General features: G+C 36.7%; 2 protein-coding genes across 2 annotated transcripts in view; one reads left to right on the top strand and one right to left on the bottom strand.

Moving 5' to 3' along the window:
• Positions 1–7,569, top strand: part of OPN3 (opsin 3) — a 46,029-nt gene extending 38,460 nt beyond the window's left edge. The window contains exons 3-4 of the mRNA XM_072830421.1: positions 1,681–1,932; positions 5,415–7,569. Coding sequence (XP_072686522.1) covers positions 1,681–1,932; positions 5,415–5,678 — 516 coding nt within the window. The 3' untranslated portion in view covers positions 5,679–7,569. The remainder of the gene's footprint in view (positions 1–1,680; positions 1,933–5,414) is intronic.
• Positions 7,570–8,071: 502 nt separating this feature from the next.
• The window catches only part of KMO (kynurenine 3-monooxygenase), a 53,864-nt gene continuing 41,147 nt past the window's right edge, over positions 8,072–20,788 (bottom strand). The window contains 6 exon segments of the mRNA XM_072830412.1: positions 8,072–8,275; positions 8,278–8,409; positions 9,981–10,040; positions 10,131–10,232; positions 18,777–18,859; positions 20,498–20,555. Of these exon segments, the coding sequence (XP_072686513.1) occupies positions 8,207–8,275; positions 8,278–8,409; positions 9,981–10,040; positions 10,131–10,232; positions 18,777–18,859; positions 20,498–20,555 (504 nt within the window). The 3' untranslated portion in view covers positions 8,072–8,206.

Raw genomic sequence — 20,788 nt, forward strand, 5'->3', positions numbered from 1 at the left:
GGCAGAGGGAGAAACAGGCTCCATGCAGGGAGCCTGACGTGGGACTCGATCCGATCCAGGGTATCCAGGATCATGCCCTGGGCTGAAGGCTCAGCGCTAAACAGCTGAGCCACCCGGGCTGCCCAGAATATAGTTTCTTAATATAATTTTAGATTATATCAATAATTTAACTATCGATTCAAATATACTTTTAAATATTATAAGCACATGTTCTACCTGATTTATTTGGAATTTTTTCCTTAATTTTTATGATAATGCTAGAAATAAAAGGAACACTTAGAGTTTGTTGAAATAAAATTTATAATAAATTTTATTATAAAGCTCCCAGTTTAAAATTACATACTAAGTACAATCAGTATCCAAGATACCTTATTTTAAATATACAAAGCATTGGTATTTTTGTAGCAAAATTAGCTTTTTAGAGTGGTCAGAAATAACCATTTTATTTAAGAACATACTTTTGATGTAGAGGAATATTATCCATTTCCCCTTACTAACAAGTATATCATAGAAGGAACTTCTAAAGAGCATTTGTCTGAGAAACCCAAACAACTTTCAGACTATATGCCATTATTCCTTAGTGCTTAATAGGGACAAATTAAGAGCAGATATGCTGAGTTTATAGGAATGTGGCTACAAGTCTTTTCTGCATCTCAGCCCTGATAAAACCAAACACAAGCAAGGCTCCATCAAATCCCACTTTGTAGTCGTTAGCTGTAAGTTGGAAGTTACCATAGTTTCCAGCAAGAATTCACTTAGGAATTAAATTTCATCGAGACCAGCTTAACTTTGCAGAACTGATAGCACATATTTGCTGCCTGGTTTGAGATGTTGAGAATTATGGTCTGGATAAGTGTTTCCAGGACCATGGAGAAACTGTTTCCAATTTATCAGGACTCTTTTGGGCTATCTTTAGTGACTGGAAGATCTAGGCGAAATAATTTATTTTATTCTTTTTTTAAACAGATTTTATCTATCTATCTATCTATCTATCTATCTATCTATCTATCTATCTATCTATCGAGCGCAGTGAGCAGGGGGAGGGGCAGAGGGAGAGAGAGAATCCCAAGCCTACTACACACTAGGTGAGAGCCCAATGGGGTAGGGTAGGGGTCTCAATCTCACAATTGCAAAATCATGACTTAAGCTGAAATCAAAAGTCTGATGCCCAATGAACTGAGCCACTCAGGTGCCCCCATTTTATTCTTCTTTAAATAAATTGGAAAGCAGGGCGCCTGGGTGGCTCAGCGGTTGAACATCTGCCTTCGGCTCAGCGCGTGATTCCCAGGTCAAGGAATCGATTCCCACATGAGGCCTACTTCTCTCTCTACCTATGTCTCTGCTTCTCTCTCTCTGCATCTATCATGAATAAATAAATAAAATATTTTTAAAGTCAATTTAAAAATAAATAAAATTAATTGGAAAACATTAAAAATCCCTAAAGGATCGAAGAGGCTCAGTGGCTCAAGATACTATGTTAAAGATGCATAGACTGAGACCCAAAGAAATTAATCTGGCTGGGACCAGCTGCAGATTCTTGGATCAGGAATTGGCCCCAAGGTACTGTTGAGTTGTCCTTCCACTAAGGTGGGCCCTGGAATATTTTCTGAATACATATCATCAAAACAACATGAGAAAAGGGTTCTTTCATTTTCAATTCTTTCTTTCTCCTTTCTGCAGCTTCGTTGTGTTGAAGATCTTCAGACAATTCAAGTGATTAAGATTTTAAGATATGAAAAGAAGGTGGCCAAAATGTGCTTTTTAATGATATTTATCTTCCTTATCTTTTGGATGCCTTATATTGTGATCTGTTTCTTGGTGGTTAATGGTTATGGACACCTGGTCACGCCAACAGTATCTATTGTTTCATACCTTTTTGCTAAATCAAGCACTGTATATAATCCGGTTATTTATATCATCATGATCAGAAAGGTAAGCATGGTAAAAAACACATTATTTTCACTATGTAGATGTGGTTGTTGGAAAATACACTTTTATAGAGATTAATCAGAACAACTTCAATGATAAAAACCTAAATCAAGAATTTTAAAGGAAAATAAAGGACTCAGGAATAAGATATTCTCAAAGAAAATAATAACAATTCTAAGATCTACCAAAAGATCTTGTTAAGTAAAATTCTATTAAAATTAATATTTAATTCATCAGGAAACACATCTAGTGAAAATAATAGCCACAAAGTTAATAATTTGCTTAAAATTCTTACTATATTATGGAAGTTATACCCATTATCTTCGCAAAAATACCATAAGATAGGCATTAATATTATTTATTTATTTATGAATTATAACACAGGTTCAAAAAACTTAAATGACTTACCTGATCAAGGAATTGTTGGTGCCTGGATTCCATCCTAGTTTGCTTGAATACCAAAGTCCATGTTCAAAGCTACCTGCTTAGGGTTGCAGTTACCATTATTCACATGCCATTGCCAGTGTTTAGCTCAAATTAATTCCAGAAACTCCTCTAGATCTAATGGGAAGCTTATAATCTGTTTTTGTGGTAGAAAGGTTTTGACTTGATGTCAGTCATGACTATGAGAACCCCCATTATGATTGCTGTCAAGCTAAGTTTCTGTTTCAAAGTTTAAAGATCAGAGAATTTAAAAGTTATGAATAATAGCTAATTATTCTATTGGAATTTTTTTATTTTTTTAAAGATTTTATTTACTTACTAGAGAGAGAGTGATAGAGCACAAGTAGGGGGGGGAGGATCAGAGGGAGAGGGAGAAGCAGACTCCCTGCTGAGAAGGGAGCCCTCATGGGGCTTGATCCCAGGATCCCAGAATCATGACCTGAGCTAAAGGCAGACATCTAACCAAGTGAGCCACCCAGGCACCCTTATTTTTATTTTTTAAGAGTTATTTATTTATTTATTTTAGAGAGAGAGAGAGAGAGCACAAGAGTGAGGGGCAGAGGGAGAGAAAGGGGCAGAGGGAGGGAGAATTTCAAGCAGACTCTGCTCTGCCAGGGAGGGCCCAACTCCAGGCTCAATCTCACAATCCTGAGATCATGAACTGAGTAGAAAGCAAGGGTCAGATGCTCAACCAACAGTGCTACCCAGGAAAAAGTAACAGGTCATACTACTAACAGCCAATAATAGCTGCTTTGGCTACTAATGCTCAAGAGTTTGGAATAAGAGCATTTTCTTAATTAACCTTATAATGTTCACCGCTAAATCTCCCTCTTCTTCTTTTTTTTTAATTTTTTTTTATTGGAGTTCAATTTGCCAACATATAGCATAACACCCAGTGCTCATTTCCCCCTCATTGCCCATCACCCAGTCACCCCAACCCCCTGCCCAAATCTCCCTCTTCTTACTTTCATATAGCTTTAATCTCTATTCACTGATGGTATTTCTTTCTCTTTAATATTGCTGTCATTATTTATCTATTTACTTAAAACCAGAGAATTTTAACTTAGAGTCCTTAAAACCTGAAAATTACTTGAATTGGCTTCAGGAGAGCCATAAGAATCCTTGAAACTGGTCATAACACTTTTTAGGAATATGCACATGTGCATTTTTCTAGCAAGATAGTTTGTAACTTTAATTTTCTGAATACAAGTGTAAGACCTCCATATTTTAAGAACTACCACTTCAACAGGCAAATAATTACATTTTAAATATATTACCTAACAGTCATTTTTTGTGTTCTTTCTCTGGACCAGTGGGCCATATGTCAGTTCTTTTAAAATTTTACTATATATACACCATACCAGGAGAGTTTGTAAACAAAGTGCATATTCAGATTTGGTATGCCTGGGTGTCTAAGAGTCTGCATTTTATTTTATTTTTTTCAATTTTTATTTATTATAGTCACACAGAGAGAGAGAGAGAGGCAGAGACATAGGCAGAGGGAGAAGCAGGCTCCACGCACCGGGAGCCTGACGTGGGATTCTATCCCGGGTCTCCAGGATCGCGCCCTGGGCCAAAGGCAGGCGCTAAACCACTGCGCCACCCAGGGATCCCCAGATTCTGCATTTTAATAAGCTCTCACATGCTCCCCGTGTTTCTGGTTCTCTGAAGCACACTTTAAACAGGAAGTCTAAAAGACACAATAAACTAACAAACAAAAACAAATAAAACAATGGTCTTTATCCTCAAAGAGCTTAACATTTATGTGAGAAAACTTTGGCATACTCTATAATAATGTATCTGTAGCACTTCACCTGATATAGCAAACACTAGCTTGATGAATAGACAGTCTCAAGCAAATACTTTTAAATGTGAATATAAAGTAAATGCTAACTTTATGTATAAATGAAGTTTAAAGAAGACAGAAATCAGTGTAGCTAGTTATATTCTTCATTGATATTTCCTGATCTGGGAAAGCCCATGTATTAAGCTTTTGTTTTTAAGGGGATAAAAGTTAAAATAAGTAACTTTTTATTTATATGATTTATTGGTCACGACAGACTGACTATTGTAACAAGGAAATTTACCATTTCAGTGGATTAATAAGAAAAAGGTTTTGCTCATTTATTTTTTAAATATTTATTTATTTGAGAGAAAGTGAGCAATTGCGGGGAGGGGCAGAAGGAGAGGATTTCAAGCAGACTCCCTGTTGACCACAGAGCTGCCCATTGGCCTCAATCTAAAGACCCTCACATCATAGCCTGAGCCAAAACCAAAAGTTAAAAGCTCAACTAAGTTAGACAGGTACCCCAGGGTTTTTTGCTCATTTAGATCTGGGTCCCAGGGATCCTGGAGGGCAGGGGATCTGTCTCATACAGTTCTGTAGGAATCTAGGTTCCTTCGTGTTGACTTAGACTGACCTCTAAGGTCCAATAGGAGGGCAAGAGCAGGGAGGAGCCCCTGAAAGGGAGCTGAGAAATATGTTTCAGTGCTGTGCCCAGGACAGGGGGAGAATCATGTGTGTAGTATTTTTTCCTGCAAATGGCTTGTAATCTCTATAGAAAAAAAGAATTCTTTACCTAATCCAAAGAACTTTAGTGAGTACGACTGTGAACTCTGCAGTAAGGGCCCTGTCAGTCTTTGCTGACCACTGTATTCCCAAATTGTAGCACAGTGGCTATCACCTAATAGGTGCTCACTGAATATTTGTGGAATGGATTAATGTTCAAATTCCTTAAAGAAAAAAAATTTCTTAAAGAAACAAATTTAGTTGCCCTCAAAGATGGTACATGCAACTTGATCCATGGAGATTATAAGGTATTATAATATTTCCATATGATTTTTTTTAAAGAGAATTATAATAAACATAAAACTCCAGGGTTATTTAGGTACATATGAGCACTGCTACCTAACCAATACCCATACCAGCTAACAATAAAAAAGAACAACCAAAATTAAAGTCAACTAATTTTATTGAATATAAATCCAGATTAAGGGCCAAATTTTTACTTAATATTCAACTTTATTTTCTCTCTGCCCAGTTTCGAAGATCTCTTTTGCAACTGCTATGTTTCCGACCGCTGAGATGCCAAAGGCCTGCTAAGGACCTACCAGCCAATGGGAGTGAAATGCAGATCAGACCCATTGTGATGTCACAAAAAGATGGGGACAGGCCAAAGAAAAAAGTGACTTTTAATTCTTCCTCCATTATTTTTATCATCACCAGTGATGAATCAGTGTCAATTGATGACAGTGACAAAACCAGTGTGTCAAAAGTAGATGTAATCCAAGTTCGTCCTTTATAAGAAGGAATAATGGTAACATAAGATGAGGCCTTATACTGGAAATCACTTCTAGACTTCCATTATAAGAACTGTTTTGGAATCCTCATTCTATGTAATAATTGTTGGGGAGCAAAAACTTTCCTCTACCCTAAAACTTTCTTCTGCCTGGTGTGGGAATTAAATTGATATATGAGACAGATTAACAAGAGAAAAAAAAAGTTTAATTCTATGTGCATGAGGCCCAACAATAAAATTGAGACCTGAAGAAATGAGCAAGCATGTAGCTTTTATACATTTTAGACAAAGAGATATAAATCTGTAAGAATTGACGGGACAAAGAAAACTCATGTTTAGGAACTTCAATTAGTAAAGAATTCTAAGTAGGATTTGAACTGCAGTAGTAATTTAATAAAAGTAACAAGATTTGTTTATGTAGGTTTTTTTAGCCCTCAGTTCTCTGTCTCTGATGACACAGATGTCTCTGTACCTCATGGTGTAGGGAGATACCTTTCACATAAGAGATTTCCTGCTTTCAGGGACACAAATGAAGGACAGACTGTCCTTTTTGCATTTGGTATTTCTTAAGTAATTTTAATTCAAATTTGTGGCATACTTTGAGGCAGCCTGCCCCGGGCCCCCACAATATTAACAGAACTTTTGTGGCCCAGCAGAAAATCTGCATTACCCATATGCTTTCTGGACTCTGGAAGTAACTGAGCAAGACAAATTGTTTTAATTCAATGGGTGCTTTCCATTATGAAAAACCACTTATGGCACAAGATGGGCATCTGATACCATCAACTTCTAACATGTTGGAAATTTTCATCTCAAATATATTTTTTTAAATGACACTTTTTTCCAAGGCACATAATACATTTTTCTCAAAAATACTTAGGTGTATTTATAGCTCAAAAATAGCTGTAAAAATAACTTTGTGTCATACATGTGTGAAATCACTAGGAAATTTCAAATTTTCTGTAGTGTTGGATCCTAATCACTGTCACATCCTATGTTGGACCAATCAAATTTATCAAAGAGAAAATTTCAGGGTGAAAAAGAAAATCAGCACCCTGGCTTCCTCTGAAACAAAAGACTTGCTATATATGCAATGTGATAAAGAGGAGCTTCAAGATGAATGTGCTGGTGAGCAAGCTCCAGAAAGGATATTATATTAAAAGCAACCCAGCAAAGAAAAGGTGGTGAATTTCAAAGTAATCATGGAGGCTAGGGAATCATACATCAGCAGAGGATGTACATGGAAAGGATATGTTGATGGCAGATATGTATTTCCATATGTTTCATTTCAAACATAACTTGGTTATGAAAAGATTATTCTCTTTTTGACAATTTGCCACAATTTTGTCAAGAGTTTTTGGTTTGGAGAAGGAATTCCAAGCAAAAAATGAAACAAACCTACATTTGAAGGGATGAAAATAACTGTAAAACTGTACTCATAAAATGTATTATTTATCTTTTTGCTCTTCAATCAGTCTACTGGTTAATCAATGCTCAGTGTTAGTGATGATGCCATTTTCCCATGAGTCATTGTTTAGACTAGACACAGCTTATTAGAACTCAAAGATTTCTTTGACAATATAAAAAAGAAACTAAATCATTTTATTTTATTGCCTAGTTTTTATTTCTTAGATGACTGTTACTGGTGTAGTATCATCATAATTAATCATGTTTGAAAGACTTCTGAATGATTCAGTTGGCCTATTGAAGAAGGAAGAACCAAAGAAAATGTGCTCACAAAAAGAACTTTTCAAAATCAAGTTTATTGCTGGTTAGTAAACTGCTTTGAGAGTCTCAAATGAAATAATTTCTATGAAAACAGTCTTCCCTTATTTCCTTTCCACTCTGTTGTATATATCAATGTTTAATTTGTAAATAAAACTCTTCTTATTCTTCACTTAGTTTGGCATTAATAGCCCCCCCCCCCTATTTTTTTAATCTTCAAAAGTTAATACTGGACTTTGAGGACTGTGAAGTAAAATTAGTTCATTTTGTAACTCTCCAGAGTGCCCTAAATGCCTCATTTATACTTCCAGTTTTGGTAAATGAACCGAGTTCTATATTGGATAAGTTCCATCCAGGTGATCAAAAGTGTACTTAACATGTTAGGGAAATCATAGTTTTTAGTTTTTAGTCCTATCAATACTTATTGATTCAGTCCTATCATGACCTTAATTATGTCCTTTAAAGAGAAGATGTGATCAGTGTCTTCCTTGAGGCCTCTGGCACTTTATTTTTTGAGAAGTGAAAGTGTTCTTAGTCATTGCACTTTTATATTTAGAATGACCACACCGATGTGTAGGTTGTGGGAAACCTGTGCTTTCCAACTTAAAATGGTAGTTTGGGGTTGTTGTGTCCCCCCGCCCCCCCTCCCCCAATAATCACAATAAACACACAGAGAAATTCTATACTGAATTTAATTATAAGCTGACATACTTTTTACTAGTGAATTAAATATGATGACGGAAACATGGTTTTGACCCTTAGTTTTAGTTAAAAGAAATCCAACTATTTGCCACTTCAGAATCTTTATATTAACTGCTAATGACATTGGGAATTTTCTCTAGTGACCCCATGGAGTTTGCAGGGAAACATGTCCTGTTTTCTGGAAGTGAGCAAGCCAGTCCCATGGTCTTCTGAAGTAGTGTAGGGGTCTCAGTGACATGGCGCACATAAGTAGGTATGTACTACCAATGGCTATAAGTGTTCCAAAGAAAAAGAGTCCTTTGTTTATCACCTGTAAAAACAGCAAGAAATCTCATTTTATTTTTCAGAGACAAAAATCTTAAAAGACTTCATTCTTGAACAACCAAGGGGTTTACAATGTCTTCTTTGTTCTTTAACCTAAAACAGCAATTTAATTGCATGACCACTACAATGGTTGGTAAGGCCAGGAATTTGGAGATTCACTCCACTGTCTTTATCCTCTCTTACCCTTCCCAGAAATAACTGAATCCATGGGTTCTGTATAATGAATTCTTAGCAATCCACCTTTGTATAACCATAAACACACACACACACACAGAGTTTAGAAAAAAAAGAATTCTGAATGCTATCTTAGAAGAGTACTGTGCTGAAGCCACAAGTGATTCAGTCACTGCTCAGACCCTGCACAAAGTCTCCATGAGAAGAGTGATTGGCTCGGTGATACTAAATGTCCTGCACTTTCACTGCCTGTCACTGTCGTTACCCTAGCAGACTTTTAACTCCTTGAGGGCAGAGTTTGTATTTTATTCATTTTTATAGGAATAAATCTAGATTCCTTCTAATCTAGTCTCCACACAGCAAAGCATTCTTTCTAAAATCCACACCTGAGTCTATTAGCCTCAGTTAGTCTCTCTCCTTCTCTAGACATAATAATCAAAATGCCTGAGGTCCTTCTTACCCTTCCAGCTGCATCACCAGCCATTGTCACACACCTGCGCTGCCTTCCAGCCCCACGAGCCCCACCCATCCTGTCCATTGCCATTCTCCTCCAAGGCAGTTGTGCCTCTTCACCTTAGCTGTCTCTGCTCCACCAACTTCTGAACTACATGAGGAAAGGGGTTGCTGCTGATTCATCACCATGCACAGCTCAGTCTCCAGATATTAAATAAAATGACTTGCTGAATGAATAAAGTTGTTGGATTTCCAAAGTCAAAGGTTAGGAATCTGAGTGTCTATTTACTGGCATCTCTGGGTCAATTGCCCAAAATGAACATGTTATGGCAGTAAATTGGAATTAGATTATATGTTTTATAAGTGATTCAATTCTGTCCAATTTTACAAATTAAACCCATAAGAATATTGCATGAAGCAAAGGTCAATTACTAAATAAAAGTAAAAAATCGCATTGCTAAAATAAAGTAAAATGTTTAGAAATATTAGCATCAGGGGCACCTGAGTGGTTCAATTAGTTAAGCATCTGACTCTTGACTTTGGCTCAGGTCATGATCTCAGGGTCTTTGGATCAAGCCCTGAATCAGGCTATGAGCTCAGTGTGGAGTCACCTCTACCTCTTCCTCTACTCCTTCCCCCATTTGCATTCACATTCTCTCTCTCTTAAATAAAATCTTTTAAAAAAGAGAAAGAAAATCACTAACATCAGTTTCTTTTTTGAATTTCTTCACTTCAGAAGCACTCACTTTCTCCCTTTTCCTCTTTCTCTCTTTCTTTCTTCCTTTTTGTAATTTTGTTCTTAGACATTTTTCCCTCTGTGTACCAAGGACAGTTTTTACTTGGAAGCAAACATTTGATGTCTGTCACATCATTTCAGAATCCACCTGAAGAATCATAACCATAACACAATGAACTTCAATTTGTTCTGACCTTTTTCTGCCAATGCCAGTGCAGCAGTGCCTCATGGTATCTTATTCTGGAAAAGGTGATCTGTAAAGAAGTTTAAAAAAGTATTATTGGGATTCTTTGATGACTAAACAGAAGAATAAAATGAAAAGTTGTCTTAAATTCAGACCTTACCATGGTATAGAGAGGGATAAAGGTAGATGGCATAATAGCATGAAGAAATTGCTCCATGTTCTTTTGGAAGATGAACCACCTCGAGTTGACATGTGCTCGCATCTGTAATAATGTAAGAGTCTTAAAGAACACCTCAAATGAATGACCTTTATTTCTTTGCTACAACGTTATACTTCATTCTTATTCACTGGAAAACTGATCACAAAGTAGTCAAATTCTTATTTCTTTAATAGTCATTTCTGATCCTTTTTAGTAAAAGTATAGGAGATTACCTTGAAAAGGTTGAGCAATTGCACAAAACCTCTTAGAGAACTCTATTTTCCTCAAGAGGCAATACAGGAACCTAATTCAGTGAAAAATTTGTACAACCAAATCTGAGGATAGTCTGTGGTTCCACAGATTTGACTAACTGCCATTGTTTCCTAGCTGGTTTGGAATCTTCTTCATGCCAAGAAGGGATCTTTCAGGCGACATCTGTCTTGACTTACTTCATATTGAGAACTAATACTGTGTTATAGCTGTCACAAAAACACAAAGCAGGTTACATCAGTGAAGCTTTTCAGTATCTTATAGAACTTCCTTCACCACATATGAAACAATTCTGCTCAAACTGAAATCCACTTTTTTTTTTTCTGTCTTCAGGACAGATGGAAAATACCTAGACTCTTTTCTTTAAATTTATCTTGTAAATTTTTTCATTTGATCATTTAAAAACTGTAACCATAGTTATTTACTGTGAACTTTTCATGTAACTGACTCAAAATGTAATTGTGTTTTTCTTCTGAGTATTAATCTTCGAACTATGTATTTCTTTGGTATATACATATTTTTTTTAGTGCATAAGGCCCCAAAGGATATCTAAAGCTACTCCAAATTTGTAGCTTATAATGTTAAGAGTGTTAAGGTCATTTAAGGTTTCTTAAATCTTCCAAATATGTTAATACATATCAAAATTATAGTTTCCTTAAAATAAAATATGATTAGCTCTACCAAATGTCTAAGTTTTGAGCCTGTGAATTATCAATTATTGAAGCCAGACATTTTGTCATCTTTGTTACTTCCAGATGTCCCTAAAATGTAGAGAGAGATGATGTGTGGGGATCATTGTCACATCTACAGTCACAATCCACCCATGTGCGAGGAATGCTCTGTGGTGTGTGTGTATGGGGGCGGGGGTTTGGTACCTATTTTTATTAGCATGTATGTGATGGGTCAGGAGCAAAGAAAAATTAAAGAACATTTATGATTTCTGGGGAATATCACAGAGTAGGAGGATCCTAGGGTCACCTCATCTGATGGATACACCTAGATAACAATGACATCAGTGTAAAAAACCCAGAAAATGTCCTGAAACTGGCAGAACAAATTTTCCATAGCTGAATGTAGAGAGGAGGCTACATCAAAAAGGGTAGGAAGGGCAGAGACACAGTTAGGAGCCAAACTTCCCCACAGGACTATACACAGGAGGTAGGGATACTGCTGGCATGGAGCGGGGTGAGCAGGACACTCCACACCAGGCACCTTAGGCATAGGGCATCCACACTGGGAGGACAAATCCCCATAACATTTGGCTTTGAAAATCAGAGGGGCTTAATTTGGATATTTCCTACCATCAGTGGGGCTTAACACCTGGAACTTCAAAAATCAGAGGGCTCTGCTGGAGGAGAGCTGGAGGGTGAGAAGAAACTGAGTCCCTACCCCTAAAGAGACAGTGCAACAAAAGCCTTACTCTATACAATTTAGCATAGAAGCAACAGTTTGAAAAGTGCCTGGGAAATGTGGGAAGATTTATTTACTAATCTCAGAGTATGTGCTAGAGGAACAAATATCTTTGGGAGACTTCACAAAACCCCAAAGAGCTGGCGCATGCCATTCGCACCTGCCCCCAGCCTCAACACACAGAACCACTGCAGCACCAACAAAATAACAGCATACCTACTCCCACATTTTCCTGCAGACTTGCCCCCTCCAATACACCCTTGGCAGGACTCCATCCAAAGCAGTACCACAAGCTGGGCAGTGGCAAGCAGCCCCAACAGGGGCCAGCACCACTGCAAAGTGACTCCTGCCCTAGGGAGAAAGAAATATAACCACACATACCTGTCCAGACATCTGGTCTGACTGCAGGCCCTGCTCACCAACAAAAACTTTACAGGGGAAAACAGGGAGAGTGTGCACTTTGACGGCATCACAGCTCTGACCAACACCTCGTCTGAAGGTAATCCCAGTTTGGCTCACTAACTACATAGGAAAAAACTCTGTCCACAACAGGCAAAGACAACTTCTGCAGATGCTTGGATTGAAGGCAAATGTTGGTCAATATTTGGGCACAGGCGACTAACAGAGGAGACTCCCCTGAAGTGTCAGGTGCTGGTTGGTGAACAGGGGACACTGCACTACAGGGCACCGTAGGACCTCCTCTTCAAAGGGGTACTACTTTCTATGTTTGAGCAGAAGATGTAGCTGACTTTCCTAACACACAGAAATAGACACAGAGATTTAAAAAAACAGAGAGGAATGAGTCCCGAATGAAAGAACAAAAAAAATCAGAGCAAGAGACCTAAATGAAATGGAGATAAGAGGGGTGCCTGGGTGGCTCAGTAGGTTAAGTTGTCTGCCTTTGGCTCAGGTTATGATCCCAGGGTCTTGGGATCAAGCCCCACATTGGGCTCCATGCTCAGTGGGGAGTCTGCTGCTCCCTCTTCATTTGCCCCTCCCCCTCTGCTCATGCTCTGTCTCTGGTTTTCTCTCTCTCAAATAAATAAAAAATGTTAAAAAATAAATGGAGATAAGTAATGTGCCTGATAGAGAATTTAAAGTAAAGGTCCTAAAGTTATCCATTGGACTTGAGAAAAGAGTGGAGGACCTCAGTAAGACCTTCAACAAAGAGATAGAAAACATACAAAAGAACCAATCAGAATGAAGAGCTCAGTAACTGACATTAAAAATATACTAGAGGGAATAAATAGTAGACTAGAGAATGCAGAGGAATGGATTAGTGACCAGGAAGACAGAGTAATGGACAGCAATCAAGGTGACTAGGAGAGAGAGAGAAAAAAATGAAAATAGACTAAGGGAACTCTGACACTATCAAGCATAATAATATTCAAATTATAGAGATCCCAGAAGGACAAGAGAGAGAAAATGGGGCAGAAATTTATTTAAATAATGGCTGAAAACTTCCTGAATCTGGGAAAGGAAATAGATACCAACAGAAAGCCTCCAACAAAATCAACCCAAGAAGGTCCACACCAAGACATGTAGTAATTAAGAAGGCAAAAACTAGTGACAGACTGTTTTAAAAGCAGCAAGAAAAGAAATCAGTTACACAACAGGGGAAACCTCATAAGTCTATGATTTAAGTTTTTAGCAGAAACTTTACAGACCAGAAGAGAGTGCCATGGTATATTCAAAGTGCTGAAAGAAAAAGCTTGCAGCCAAGAATACACTACCCATCAAGGCTATTATCCAGAATATGAGGAGAGATAAAAAAATTTCCCAAACAAAAGTTAAAGGTATTAATGACACTAAACCAGCCCTACAAGAAATGTTAAAGGGGAGTCTGAGTGAAAAGGAAAGACCATAAATAAGAGTAAGAAAAGTAGGAAGAACAAAAGTAGTAAAAATAAGTATATCTATAGAAATCAGTCAAGGGATTCATAAAATAAAAGGATATAAGTATACCCATACAACCTAAAATGTAGGATGGAGGGAGAGGAGTAAAAAATTAGTGCTTTTAGATTGGGCTCAAACTTAGGTGACCAACTTAATATAGACTGCTGTAAGCATTCTTTGTTATATATAAACTACAAATGAAAAACCCATAATAGATTTCCAAAAATAAATGAATCCAAGTATACCACTAAAGAACCAGCAGACCGTGAGAGAAGGAGGCAAGAGAAGGAAGGAACAGAGAAGAATTACAAATTAACCATAAATGAAGCAACAAACTGGTAATAAGTACTACCTGTCAATAATTACCATGAATGTTAATGGGCTAAATGCTACAATTAAAAGACACAGGGTGACAGAATGAATAAAAAAGTAATACCCATTTATATGCTGCCTACAAGAGATTCATTTCAGACCAAAAGACACATGTAAATTGAAAGTAAAGAGATGGGAAGAGATTTATCATGCAAATGAAACTGAAAAGAAAGCCAGGGTAGCAATACTTATATCAGATAAAATAGTCTTCAAAACAAAGACTTAATAAAAGATGAGGACATTATATAAAGGGAATAATCCAACAAGAAGATAGAGCAATTGTAAATATTTATGCATGAACATTGGAGGACTCAAATACATAAAGAAGCTAATAACCAACATAAAAGAAGTAACCAATAGTAATACAACGATAGTAGGGGACTTAACATCCAACTCATATCAGTGGATAGATCATCCAAACAAAATCAGCAAGGAAACAATGACTTTGAATGACACATTGGACCAGACGGATCAAATAATTCAGAACATTCCATCCAAACACACATGGAACATTCTGTAGAATAGATCACATATTAGGCCATAAAGTAAGTACCAATAAATCCAAAAAGATCAAAGTCATACCATACATCTTTGCTGACCACAATGTCCTAAAACTAGAAATCAATCACAAGAAAAAATCTAAAAAGAACACAAATACATGGAGGTTAAATAACATGCTACTAAATAATGAATGGGTCAGCCAAGAAATCAAAGAAGAAATAAAATACTTTATGGAGACAAATGAAAATGAAAACACAATGGTCCAAAATCTGTGGGATGCAGCGAAACTGTTCCAACTGAGAGAAATTAATAGTAATATAGGCCTACTACCTTCAGAAGCAAGAAAAGCCTCAAGTAAGCAACCTAACCTTACATCTAAAAGAACTAGAAAAAGAACAAACAAAACCCCAAACCAGTGGAAGGAAGGAAATAATAAAAGTTAGAGCAAAAATAAATGAAATAAGAATTTTAAAAATTCTTGGGCGGCCCGGGGTGGCTCAGCGGTTTAGCGCCGCCTTTGGCCCGGGGCATGATTCTGGAGACCTGGAATCGAGTCCCACGTCGGGATCCCTGCATGGAGCCTGCTTCTCCCCTGCCTGTGTCTCTGCCTCTCACTCTCTGTATGTCTCCCATTAATAAATAAATGAAATATTTACAAAAAAGAAAGAAGAAAGAAAGAAAGAAAGAAAGAAAGAAAGAAAGAAAGAAAGAAGGAAGGAAGGAAGGAAGGAAGGAAGGAAGGAAGGAAGGAAGGAAGGAAGAAAGAAAGAAAGAAAGAAAGAAAGAAAGAGAAAGAAAGAAAGAAAGAAAGAAAGAAAGAAAGAAAGAAAGAAAGAAAATAGTTTAAAAAAAGAATTTTAAAAATTCTTGATCAATGAAACCAGGAGTAAGTTCTATGAATAGATCAATTAAATTAATAAATCTTCAGTCAGGCTCATCAAAAGAGAGAGAAAGAAATAGATATAGAGAGGACTCAAATAAACAAAATCAGGAATGAAAGGAAAAATAACAGCTGACACCACAGAAACAGAAAGTATGATAAGAAAATATTTTGAAAAAAAAAAAGAAAATATTTTCAAAAATTATATGTCAACAAACTGGACAACCTAGAAGAAATGGTAAATTCCTAGAGGCATAAAACATCACAAAACTGAATCAGGAAGAAGTAGAAAAATTTGAACAGGCTGATTATGAGCAATGAAATTGAGTCAGAAATCAAAAAATCCTCCACAAACAAGTCCAGGACTAGATGGCTTACAAGTGAATTCTACCAAACATTTAAAGAGTTAATATATATTCTTAAACTATTCCAAAAAATAAAAGAGGAAGGAATGCTTTCAAATTCATTTTATGAGTGCAGCATTACCCTAATACAAAGCCAGGTAAAGACACCACAAAAAAGACAGCTATGGGCCAATATTTCTGATTAATGTCTATGCTAAAATACTCAACATAATATTAGCAAACCAAATCTGACAATACTTTAAAAAAAGTCATTCACCATGATCAAATGGGATTTATCTCTGGGATGCAAGTGTGATTTAATATTCACAAATCAATCAATGTGACACATCACATCAATAAGAGAAAAGATAAGTATCATATGTTCATTTCAATTGATACAGAAAAAGCATTTGACAAAGTACAACATCCATTCATGATAAAAACCCCTCAACAAAGTAGGTCTAGAGGGACCATTCCCCAATATAATAAAAGCCATATATGAAAAACCCACAGCAAACATCATACTCTAGTGAAAAACTGAGAGGTTTCTCCCTAAGATCAGGGACAAGATAAAGATGTCCACTCTTACCACTTTTATTCAACATATCACTGGAAATCCAACTATAGCAATCAGAGAAGAAAAGAAATAAAAGGCATCTGAATTGGTAAGAAAGAAGTAAAACTTTCACTGTTTGCAGATAACATTATACTAGATATAGAAAATCCTAAAGACTCCACCAAAAAACTACTAGAACTGAGTTCAGTAAGGTTGCAGGATATAAGATTAATATACAGACATCCTTTGCATTTCTATACATTAATCATGAAGTAGCAAAAAAAAAAAGTAAGAAAACAATCCCATTTACAATTGCACCAAAAATAATAAAATATTCAGGAATAAATTTAACCAAACAGGTAAAAGATCTGTATTCTGGAAACTATAAAGCATTAATGAAAGAAATCGAAGATGACAAACAGAAAGACCTTCCATGCTCACGGATTGGAAGAACAAATATTGTTATAATGTCAATACTATAAGCAATCTACACATTTAATGCAATACCTATTAAAATACCAATAGCATTTTCCACAGAACTAGAAGAAACAATCTTAAAATTTGTGTGGAACCACAAAAGAGCCCCCAATAGTCAAAGCAATCTTGAAAAAGAATAAAACTGGAGGTAGCACAATCTCACACTTCAAGATATACTTCAAAGCTGTAGTAACCAAAATAGTATGATACTGGCACAAAAATAGACATAGATCAATGGAAGAGAATAGAAAGCCCAGAAATAAACCCACAAGTATATGGTCAATTAACCTTTGGCAAAGGAGTCAAAAATATGCAATAAGAAAAAGTCTCTTCAACAAATGGTGTTGGGAAAACTGGACAGCTACATGCAAAAGAATGCAACCGTACCACTTTTTTATACCATACACAAAAATAAACTCAAATGGATTAAAGATCTAAACGTGACACCAGGGACGCCTGGGTGGCTCAGCGGTTTAGCACCTGCCTTCAGCCCAGGGCGTGATTCTGGAGTCCTGGGACAGAGTTCCACATCAGGCTCCCTGAGTAGAGTCTGCTCCTCTCTCTGCCTATGTTTCTGCCTCTCTCTCTCTCTCTGTGTGTGTCTCTCATGAATAAATAAATAAAATCTTAAAAAAAAATAAACATGAGACCTGAAACCATAAAAATCCTAGAACAGAGAGCAGGCAGTGATTTCCCTGATATCAGCCTTAGCAACATTATTCTAGATATGTCTCCCAAGGCAAGAGAAACAAAAGCAAAAATAAACTATTGAAACTACATCAAAATAAAAAGCTCCTGAAGAGCAAAAGAAACAATCAACAAGACTAAAACACAACCTACAAAATAGGAGAAGATATTTGCAAATGACATATTCAATAAAGGATTCATATCCAAAATATAATATATACACCTCAACACCAAAAAGCACCAAATAATACAATTAAAAATGGAAAGAAGACATGAACAGACATTTCTTCAAAGAAGACATACAGATGGCCAACAGACATACAAGAAGATAACCAACAGACACACAAAAAGGTGCTCAGCAACACTCATTATCAGAGAAGTACAAATCAGAGCCATAATGAGATATCACCTCACACCTGTCAGAATGGCTAAAATAAAAACACAAGAAAGAACAAGCATTGAGGAGGATAAGGAGAAAAAAGAACCATTGTGCGCTGTTAGTGGGAATGCAAACTGGTGCAGCCACTGTGGAAGACAGTATGGAGGTTTGACAAAAAATTAAAAATTGAATTACCACATGAATCAGTAATTCCACTACCGGGTATTTACCCAAGAATATGAAAGCACTAATTTGTAAAGATATATGCACCCATATGTTTACTGAGGACTTATTTACAAGAGTCAAACTATGGAAACAGCCCAACTGTCCATTGGTAGATGAATGGATAAAGAAGAGGTGGTATATATGATATATATACTTGAATATTAGCCATGAAAAAGAAGAAAATCTTGCCATTTGCAACAAGATGGACCTAGAGTATACTATGCTAAGGAAAATAAGTCAGTCAGATAAAGACAAATACTGTATGATTTCACTCATGTGTGGAATTTGAGCAACAAACTAAGCAAAGAAAAAAAGGAGACAAACAAAAACAGACTCTTATTACAGAGAACAAACAAGTGGTTACCAGAGGGGAGATGGGTGAGGGGGTGGTTGAAAGAGGTGATGGGGATTAAAGAGTATATTTCTCATGATGAACATTGAGCAATGTATAGTATTGTTGAATCACTGTATTCTATACCTGAAACTAATATAACACTATGTATTAATTACACTGGAATTAACATTTTTAAAATTTTGTTTAAAAAGAAAAGACTATTTGTTAGGCTATTAAGAATGATCTCATGGAATAGAGCTCAGCTCCCTCACTCACCTCTATATAGTTGTACATGGATAGGTCTGAGATGGCATGGTCATCTGGAATTCTCAATCTTGAATATTCCGGAAGACACATACCTAGGAGCCAAGTGAAATAATACATCATTTCCAATACAGTCTATGAAAATGTGCCAGGCTCTACACAGATCAAATTAAATGGTATATAATCTACCACTGTTCTAATCTTTTAAAACTTTGGGTAACCATGTAAACCATGACCAATAATCTATGAATACTGAACAATAACACACAGGCATTTCCTATTGTGATTAAATAAAACTTATGATAAAGTTAATATAATATATACTTACTGGTTATCAAATCATTGTTTTCTTTATTTCACAAATGGAAAACAGCTCCTTAGAAATGACTGTCAGTGGGCCCCCCAGTCCTGCTTAGAACCTGCTCTTCTCCTTTCTGTCATTTCTTGCCACCCCATACACATTTGTTTCACTGCACACAAGACACCTTATAAACTAACCATCAGCTCCATCATTATTCTGTGATCTCCCAGAGGCAAGCCTCATGTTTTAATCATGTCCAAAATCTTAACCAGGTAAATGGTAAATACTGAATAAATACGTGATAAATGAACGACTAACATTATAATATAACCCTCATATGGCCAATCAACACTGGTTATTAAGGATGCTATTTAAAAGTCAGAGAACCTGGCTGCCAGTCCCTGCTTCAACACTTGTAGCTATATGACTTTGGGTGAGTTACTTTAAGTCTCTGAGCTTAAATTTGCTCAGTTGTAAAATAGGGACAAGAATAGTGCCTATTCCCCATGCTTTCCATGAAGACCAAATGCAAAAACAGGTTAAAAAATATAGCAAGTGGGACGCCTGGGTGGCTCAGCAGTTGGGCATCTGCCTTTGGCCCAGGGCGTGATCCAGGAGTCCTGAGATCGAGTCCCACATGGGGCTTCCTGCATGGAGCCTGCTTCTCCCTCTGCCTTTGTCTCTCCCTTCCTCTCTATCTGTGTCACTCAAGAATAAATAAAATCTTTAAAAAATATATAGCAAGATACCCAACACATATGAAATGTTCAGTAATGCTAGTTATGGGTATCATTGTCATAATCAGTTTTGTTATCTTTGTTCTGTAGTAGCTGAGACCGGTGTTGATAGTATGTTCTGATGTTCTGATATATGAACCCTCCATTCCTTCCATCATCCCTATCATTTGCAGATTAATCCCACAGGGGCTGAGACGGGAGAACAAATGCCTCTGGAGCAAAATGACTGGAAAAGGAAGCCAGAAAACCAGAACTTTTCCCTGGACCCTCTAGTCTTTGATCCAGACATGAGTGTCCATGACTTCCTGTAACACCATCACAAACATTTACTGTGAACTTCACTTTGTGCCAGACTTTTTAAAAATAAGCTTTACTTAGCATAATACCCTCTAGTTCCATCCACATCTTTGCAAATGGTAAAATGGAGCATATCTTGGGCAAATATTGGTCCTGGGAACTCTTTTCTTTGTGGGGATCACTACACAGACCTCCGGTTCAAACTTTAAAAGAAACTACATTTCCCTCTCTGAGTGCTCCTTGTCTGACATGGGTAACAATGGCATAGGCTGCTAACAGAAAAGTTTATAATCCTGAACGTGAAATATGCATCATAGGCTTGTGATCATCCAGGGTCAGAATTAGGTCCCAATTAACCAACAGGACTGGTCTATGCCCATTTGAAAAATTTTACTTACTAAAGTCATTATTGAATTTATCCATTAACTCATCAAATACCAAGCAATCTTCGAAGCCCTAAAATAAGAAAAAATGGGGAAAAATAAACTGGAAATAATTCAAGCTTTTGAGTAATTCTGAACAGACTTTCCATTGGTAAGTATAATTCATAGGATGTTTGCCTTCAACCAGCACACAACAGCTACTTAGTCACATTTGGCATTAAATTATGATTACAAAAGACCATCAATTGCATACTTTATGGTTTGTTCTTGCCTAATCATATTGATTATAATGACTTGGAATTTGAT

This window comes from Canis lupus, chromosome 6 (genome assembly GCF_048164855.1).
Source record: "Canis lupus baileyi chromosome 6, mCanLup2.hap1, whole genome shotgun sequence".
Taxonomy (NCBI): domain Eukaryota; kingdom Metazoa; phylum Chordata; class Mammalia; order Carnivora; family Canidae; genus Canis; species Canis lupus.